The sequence below is a fragment of the Nasonia vitripennis genome (assembly GCF_009193385.2).
Source record: "Nasonia vitripennis strain AsymCx chromosome 4 unlocalized genomic scaffold, Nvit_psr_1.1 chr4_random0004, whole genome shotgun sequence".
NCBI lineage: Eukaryota > Metazoa > Arthropoda > Insecta > Hymenoptera > Pteromalidae > Nasonia > Nasonia vitripennis.
This window is the reverse complement of record NW_022279639.1, coordinates 2,692,849-2,702,079: the sequence shown is the minus strand read 5'-3', so window position 1 is coordinate 2,702,079 and position 9,231 is coordinate 2,692,849. Positions and strand designations below refer to the sequence as shown.

Sequence of the window (9,231 nt, the reverse complement as noted above, 5' to 3'; positions counted from 1 at the left end):
TCAAAGGGTTTCTAGTTTCACGCTTATTTTTTAAGACGATGCATTATTGCTTGTATTAAATACAGCTATGTACATGTTGATCACGATGCGCAGACATCAGTCGTGGGTGTCGGATTGCGTATACTCTAGAAAATTCGTGCGTACATTTCACATAGTATGAATCAGACATACACCCTCAATTATTTTTCAAGATGATTCATTTTCTACGAATTATTTTTCTGAATAATAAGTGCGTGTATAATAAAACTTATTTTCATTGGATTTTCGCTTGTTTTGCTGCCCTTATAAAAGGAAAGCGACTTCATTATTTTTCATTCTATTCATACCATTTAGAGAGTGATCATCATGTCTGCGTACGATTGCAAGGAGCTTGTGAATATTATCCTAGAAGCCTATGGGCTTATAGCTCAAAGTTCTAGAAACGTCCCTGAAAAAGTGAATAAGTGGGTAAAGCTTAATAATATAAATTTAAGACATTTGAGACTATTGCTTCAAAGTGCTGCAAGTGCCCCCGAAAAACAAAAGTTCCTATCAACAATCGCGTTTCTCAAGGGCTTTAAGGACAAGCTAAAGTGTTTACTGAAACGTGGTGAAGGTGTGCGTGAACGACGAAGTGATAGAGTAAAATGGCAGGATTTAGAGATAGCATTCAACAATCGTATGAGATCTGGAGTGATTACAAACTTGAAACAGTTAGATATAGCAGCATTTATGAAAGACTCAAGTTTTATTTCAAAGTCGAATCAAGACTGCTCTTAAGAAAGAGACTGCTGTGAAAGTGTATACTATATTGGTAGCTGAATACGTCATCACCATAGCTGACAAAGAAATTAAGGAGATAAAATATTTCAACACAAAGGCTGAAGCTATTTTTCAAAATACCAATCTCAAGCAGTGGTTTAGTTTGAATGTTCAGCAGCCTATCCAGCGAGATATGGAAGAATTCCAGGAACGTGACTCAGGATGGACACTTCGAGCAATTCTTAATCTATGTGTGCATATTAATAAATATAATGCATTGAGAGGTAGTTCATATGTAGAACTACCATACACAATAAAAAGGAAAAAAGCTTGTGTCAACGTGAAGAATTTCGATGATGCCTGTTTCAAATGGGCTATTCTTTCAGCATTACATCCAGCAAAGAAACATTCTGATAGGGTATCATCATATAAAGCTTATGAAAACGACCCGATTTTCAGAGATCTACAATACCCTGTGCTGCCAAAACATATACCTAAGTTTGAAAAACAAAGTGGTATTTCGGTTAATGTTTACACTTTAAAAAAAAATGGAGGAGCATTCAAAGTTGTACCAACGCACTTGACATCATGTAAAAAAGAAACTCATATTAACCTTTTACTGGCACAAAATTATTATGCAGATGAGAAAGAGGAGGTTGATGACAATCTTATAGTTTATCATTACGCTTGGATTAAGGATTTGTCCCGCTTAGTATCCAGACAATTATCAAGACAACACGTTAAACTACACATCTGTAATCAATGCTTACATTATTTCCGAACTAAATCACAATTACAGGCACATGAACGTGATTGCTCACTACTAAATAAATGTCGAGTAAACTTGCCAAATACCAAAAATTCGATTCTGCAATTTAAAAATTTCAATAACAAAGAAAGAGTACCATTGGCAGTTTACGCTGATTTCGAATGTATCCTCAAAGATATAAAAGTTGGAAATGCTTATCAGCAGCATGAAGCTTTTAGCATAGGATATTATATGAAATGCAGTTACGATGATTCACTCTCGTATTATCGTAGCTATAGAGGACCTAATCCTGCAAAATGGTTTGTTGACGAGCTTTTACAACTTGCTGAAAACATTGAAACAGTATTTTGGTGTCCCATACCTATTGAGACATTGACTTGGGAGCAAGAGCAGTCTTTCCAGCGAGCTACATCTTGTCAAATTTGTGAGAAAGTTCTGGAGCTTGATAGAGTACGTGATCACTGCCATCTCACTGGAAGGTAATATTTTCACGTAAAAATAATAATAACAACAATAGCGCCCCGATAACAAGTACTATACTTAAATGTGTTTCAGATATCGAGGAGCAGCCCATGAGAAGTGTAACTTGAACTATCAAGATTCTCGCTCTGTTCCAGTGATCTTTCAAAACCTGACTGGATATGATTCACACTTTTTAATCAGAGATATTGCTCAATGTATACCTGGTAGAGCAAACCTACTGCCTATAAATAAGGAGAAATTTATATCATTTACGAAACACATTGATGGTAGTGATATCAATTTCAAATTTATCGACTCTTTTCGATTTATGGCATCGTCACTAGACAAGTTGTCATCTTACCTCGAAGATGTGAATATCCTCAAGCAAGAGTTTAACAAAGATAACCAGCTGACTGAAGAGAAATATCAATTGCTAAGGAGAAAAGGCGTTTTCCCTTACGATTATGTGAATTCATTGGAAAAACTCAACGTTTCCGAGCTACCGCCAAAAGATGCATTCTACAATAAATTAAACAACTGTCACATTTCAGATGAAGATTATAAACATGCACAAAATATTTGGAATAAATTCAATATTTCAAACTTGGGTCAATATTTAGACCTCTATTTGAAAACAGATGTACTGCTGCTAGCTGAAGTTTTTGAAAATTTTCGCACCAGCTGTCTGAAAGCATACGGATTAGATCCAGCACACTATTATACAACACCAGGCTTAACTTGGGACGCAATGCTCAAATATACAAATATTGAACTAGAGCTACTCACTGACATTGACAAAGTAATGTTCATTGAGCGTGGAATAAGAGGAGGAATAAGTCAATGCTGTAACGGCTAATCTTGAGCGAATAACATTTACATGGGTACCGACTATGATGCTGATCAATATTCCAAATATTTAATCTATTATGATGTTAATAATCTGTATGGATGGGCAATGCAACAATCACTACCATATGGAGGCTTTAAGTGGATGACAGAGACAGCAATCAATCAAGCTGACTTTTCCAGCGTAGATGATGAATCAGCAATTGGCTACATTCTTGAAGTGGACTTGGAGTATCCAGAGCAGCTTCACGACGATCATAGAGACTTGCCTCTATGTCCTCAGCACATGAAGCCACCAGGTTCAACGTACTCGAAGCTCATGACGACTTTACACTCTAAAGAGCGATATGTTTTGCATTATCGAAATTTAAAGCAAGCTCTGGCTAATGGATTGCAACTTCAACGAATACATAGAGTCTTACAGTTTAATCAGAGGCCATGGCTAAAAGCGTATATAGATTTGAATAGTAGCATGAGAAAAGAAGCAAAAAATGAATTTGAAAAAAATCTTTACAAGTTAATGAATAATGCAGTATTTGGTAAAACTATGGAGAACGTGAGAAAGCGAGTTGACCTGAAAATAGTTACCAAATGGGACGATAGGTACGGTGCTGAAGCTCTTATTAGTCAACCTAATTTTCACAGTCGCAGCATACTAGATGAAAATTTGACAATTATAGAACAGACTAAAACTGAAGTTAATATGGATAAACCTATTTATGTTGGACTCTGCGTACTTGATTTATCAAAAACGTTATATAGCTTTCACTACGATTATATGAAAAAACAGTTCGGTGATGATTGTAAGCTGCTGTATACAGACACGGATAGTTTAATATACGAATTACGTAATATAGATATATATGAAGTTATGAAGCGGGATATTGAACATTTTAACACTTCGGACTATTCGGAGAACAATACCTTTGGAATGCCAGTGGCAAACAAGAAAGTAGTTGGCTTAATGAAAGATGAGTGCAACGGACGCATAATGACTGAATTTGTTGGTTTGCGCAGTAAAATGTACAGTATTACAGAACATGTCTACACAGACTCGTGAACAATGCATTATTCGTTCTCACACGCATAATGTATTTAGTGAAAAACAAGTAAAATTAGCTTTAAGCCCACACGATGATAAAAGGTACTTGCTACGAGGTGAAACTGATACTTTACCTTGGGGCCATTATAAGATTATGCAGACAGATTAAGAATAAATTGTATACAATGTTAGAATAAAAAGACAATTTGTAAACATTTATTTATAAATCTGATTTATTTATCCAACTGTTGTGCGTATTATCGAACCCTAACCATTTTACATAAAGCTTATTTCCTCGTTTTTTCAATACTTTCTCCACGAGATAAACATCTGGATATTTGGCTTTAAGCAATTCCTGTTTGTAAAAACCTCCAGCGATGGGTTGATCTTGATAGTCCTTCAGCTTGTACGTTGGCACTGGATACGTTGGCACAACTTGACTAATGGTGAACATCTCTGTCGACCAGTTGGGTGTATAACCCTTTTCAAATACTTGCTTCATTTGCTCACTCGCACCTTATCTCCAACCTTAAATTTGGCTTTTTTTCTGCTTTCTTGGCGAGGGAAACGTTTAAGGACTTTAGCTTCATTCTCTCTGCTGACATCTTTAGGTTTCAAACCGATGGTGCGGTGTTTGCTGTTATTGTACTCCGTCAGTAAATCAGGTAAGATATCGAGCCATTTATAATTACCTCGTAAACTAAATTGCATCCACATCTTGTTCTTGAGTGTGCGATTAAAGCGCTCACAGATTGAAGCTTTGAGATTGCTATATGTCGAGTAGAGATTAATGCCATATTGTTTCATAAGACATTCAAACGAGGAGTTGTAAAATTCTTTGCCTCGATCGGTATACAAGTTTTTGGGCATACGACCTTGTTGCAGAATAGACTTCATTGCTGCTGCAACTTCGTTTCCAGTTTTCTGCTTTAGAGCTACGGCCCAAGCGTACTTTGAGAAGACATCGATAACCATCAACAGGTACTTGTAGCCTTTGTTCTCTTGTGCATATGGCTGCATTTCCACCAGATCAGCTTGCCAGGTATCGTCCAAGCCACGCATTATAAACCGTCGATGCTGATAATTACGCCGATCTGGCTTATGAAGTTCCTCCACTAGTCTAGCCTTTTGATGAGTCATTATTATTCTGAGAATTTTTAAGCAGAATCTCATACAATTCACTTATAGCTAAATCTATTTTTCTCAGTTTTTCCGCATTCTCATCCTTTGCGATTTGTGCAGCTAATTCTACATCATCAATCGATTGTCTCAGATCACTTGTGATCTCGTGAACACTGCGTATTTCCGAATTGATTGATCGCTGAAGGACTGCTAAATTCACTGCATCGTTGAGCTCTAGGGGTTCTGCTACGTTACACAATCTTCTGCTTCCAATGTCGAAGTGTCCGTCGGCAGTTAGTTTGTAGCCAACACCAGGTGGACCACGACGACCTTTAGAGTGATTCGACTGACGTCCAAACACATCGACGCTTATCTTGCTACTGACTTCAACGTGTTCACGTCTACGGTTAATATATAATTTTAGCTTCTCGCAACTCTTCGATGATGGAATGGATTTCGTTCAGATGACTATTATTTCCAGCTAATCGTTCAGCCATGAGCAAGCGTAGACGATCAACTAGTTCGTTGGGATCATCCCAATATATGTAGTCCATGAGAGTTCCTTTTCTTGCAACTTTATATCTTGGTAGAAGCCCACCACCGGTCTTGCTTTGCACTTCGAAAAGTGGAGCAATGATGTTATTATATTTCTTACTGTTCTGTTGACATATAGGCTGGTTGTAACTGTAATATTTTCTGGAATATTTTTATAATTTTGCAAATCATCTGACTTAATCAAGGCCTCATCTGGATGTAGTCTAAAAAGCAGCTCTTGCAGTCCTTCAGTTTTTGGATATTTTCTATTCAAAACAATTATATTATTTCTGGTGATTTCTATAGGTGAATCACCAATCTTGAGTATTTGACCATCTTGACGAATTCCAAACACGTGATCGAGATATCGTTGGCGATTTTGCATTAACGCCGACAGATACTTATTGTTCATTTCCGTGTCTTTCTCATGACGATTTTCTTTTAACGATAGTGAATGCTTGTTCTTTATTTTACTGTCTTTCTCAATCTTCTCGTCCTCACTATCCTCTTAAGAATTTTCAAATGAAGATCAGCTGTTTCATTCAGTAGCGTATCATCCTCATTATCTTCGTCATCTTTAACATCATCGTCGAAACTTTTTTCTTTTTTTAACTCTTGTTTAATATCTGGCTTAACCTCTTCTTTCACTCTCACCAGTTTCTCTAGTGGATCTACTATGGGCTTAAAAGTCTCGCCCAGAGCTTTTTCCATGCTAGCTTTACGTTGCTTCAATAATCTATGTTTGCGTCTAATTGCTTCTCTAGCTTTGTCAATTTGCTGAAGAACTGCCTTTTCACATCGAAAGTCTGCCATGTTGACTCTTTGATGAATCACAGTCTACTGCAACTACTCACACCTGCTATACGTTATATATTTGTGGCGAAGCAATCAAAACCTTTTCTATATCGTCCATCGTTGATGGGTCGCTCCTTGTCGGTAAAAAGAAATCCATGTTTACCCTCTTTCCAGCATGCTGAGCATAAAGCTTTGAAGTTTGTATATGTCATATCGGGATTCACATGATCATCGTATATGTGTTTGAGATTTACGTCATCTTGACGAAAAACTACTAGCACATTTACGTTATCGCGCACCAAATGTTTCGGAATGTGAGCGTATGACTGACAGCTATAGAAACAGTCTACATTTATGTGTCTTCCCATGCAAAAGAAAGCCCTGACGTTGTCTTGTCTCTCACAGGCGAGGTCATCGAAAACCATGATTGAATTAGGGAGTACGTCGTCAGGTGGCACAACTGTATCATGTTCACTGTAGGGGAAGTACTGTATACCAGGTAGAGGTCGCAAAAGCTTCTCGAGAAATTTGTACTTGGGATGTTTCAGCGACTTTGAATAGATGTACACGTTCTCAAACTTGAGTCCATTGGGATGCGTTATGAGAGCGAGCAGTGTATTGGTTTTACCACAATTTGATGGTCCACAAAATACTGCTCAAATATTGTCAGGCAGTAATTCCCCGTGACGTTTCTGCACTTTTTGCTGCTCTGTTAGAGTATCGAAATTCGACACCGGTAGCTTGATTTTTTGTTGCTGGAAATCCATGTGAACGCTTCGTCAGCTAGAGAGCGATTATTGCTGTTAGCTATAAAAAGCGCGTTTATAATGAATTGGGATCAGTTGAGAGCTGTACTCTGCTGTATCGTGATTATACATAAGCAGCAACGACGCAAAGGTCGTAAACAACGCCATATGTCATCTATTTGAGGAAATTCGTTACGAGCTCAACGCCATAGAGATTGATCGATGCAAGAATGTGGGCTTGACAAGTCTCATAAAAGGATTCGTATCATTTAACCCTAGTCAGAGCTCAGCGCTTGAAAATGCAGGCTGGCTCGACATTGCAGAGACTCAACGGCTTGACGATAATGGCTACTTTGACATATCAATTCCACTTAGTATGATTCTAGGTTTTGCCGAAGATTATCGCAAAATTGTTGTGAATGCCAAACACGAGCTTATTCTCACAAGATCAAATTCTGATGTGAATTCTATTGTGCAGACGCAAGTAGCCGTGGCTGGTCAAAATGTTTACGAGGATTATATAAAAAGCGCGTTTATAATGAATTGGGATCAGTTGAGAGCTGTACTCTGCTGTATCGTGATTATACATAAGCAGCAACGACGCAAAGGTCGTGGTTTAGTGAATTCACTTATCAATAAGCTCCCAGTCGAGTTGCATTTCCCAGGATATCAGTACTGCGGCCCCGGCACTAAACTAGCAAAACGTCTAGCACGTGGAGATCCTGGAATCAATACTCTTGATAGAGCTTGCAAGGAGCACGATATTGCCTACTCACAGAATCGAGAAAACGTTGAAGCAAGAAACGCTGCAGATAAGGTTTTGGCCGCAAATGCCTGGGAGCGAGTCCGAGCGGCAGACGCAGGAGTTGGTGAAAAAGTAGCTGATCTCGCCATAGCAGGCACCATGAAAGCAAAATCTAATTTTGGAATGGGCCTTAAACGGATTAAAAAGAAGCCATCTATTTCACTGGCTAAAGTGATCAAAGCTGCTTCCACTTCTGCTGTCCCAAGCAACAACTCTCACGCAGTCATTAGTACCGCTCTGAAGGCTGCTCGCCAAGCTGTAAACAAGGCTGGGGGCAAGCAAAATATACGTATTCCACGTATGCTGTCAGTCCCATCCAAAATCGGAGGATTCCTACCATTTCTCATTCCGATATTTGCCGGTTTGAGTGCAACAGGTGCATTAGCAGGTGGCGCTGCTGGTATCGCTAAAGCAGTGAACGATGCTAGCGCCGCTAAACGACAGCTTGACGAAAGCCAAAGACATAACAAAAGAATGGAAGCTATTGTGCTCGGTAGCCGAGGTCTCTATCTGAAACCTTACAAAGAGGGCTATGGTATGTACCTGAAACGTGGGCATGGTTTAAGAAAAAAAAAAATTCAAATTGCCGCAACGCGCACTAACTGACGCTGACCTTCTCAAATATGCCAGCATCCTGAAAATCCCATATTTTCGGGGTGTTTACATGCGAAATGCACTACCAGCGAGTGGACCACACTATCGTGAATCAGCAATCGTCAATCTTGACGATAAAAGCGGACCAGGCACGCATTGGGTCGCCTATCGAAAACGAGGCAACCATGTAGTGTATTTTGACAGTTTTGGAGATTTGCAGCCACCTCAGGATCTCATGAAATATTGGAATGTGAGCAGAGTCAAGTACAATCAGGAGCATTATCAAGATTACAATAGCTACAACTGTGGGCATCTTTGCCTAAAATTTCTTCTGAATGATATATAAGTGTTGGTTCTGCTTCGGCTTCAGTCAGTTTAGTTCGAGTAGTCATGGAAGATTCACTAACACTGAGCCTGTCTGGAACTTCAGCTGTATTGGAAGCTCAATATTTTCCACCGCTTGAACTTTCAGCTAACAAAAGTTACGTTCTCGGACTTGTTGAGTTGTTGACATTCAATTCAATACCAAACATCGATACAGGCAATAACAAGTTTTACGTGGGAGGAGAAGTGATAATTTTGCCTACAGGCAGCTACGAGATTGAAGACATTGAGAAGAGTCTGAAAGAGGCTCTTACACCAAAAGGCATAACCCTCAAACTCAAGCCGAATAACAACACCCTTCGTTGCATGATCAAGTGTAATCGATCGATTGATTTCTAGCCAGACGATTCTATCGGCAAATTGTTGGATTTCACGAGTCGCGTATTGTCAT

At 38.9% G+C, this 9,231-nt stretch overlaps 1 protein-coding gene across 1 annotated transcript; it reads left to right on the top strand.

The window, feature by feature from the left end:
* The first annotated feature begins 345 nt into the window (after window positions 1–345).
* On the top strand, window positions 346–2,828 carry LOC116417066. Its single transcript, XM_031928158.1, has 3 exons — window positions 346–724; window positions 798–1,989; window positions 2,066–2,828. The coding sequence occupies exons 1-3, from the start codon at window positions 346–348 to the stop codon at window positions 2,826–2,828; spliced, it is 2,334 nt and encodes a 777-aa protein (XP_031784018.1).
* The last annotated feature ends 6,403 nt before the right edge of the window (window positions 2,829–9,231 follow it).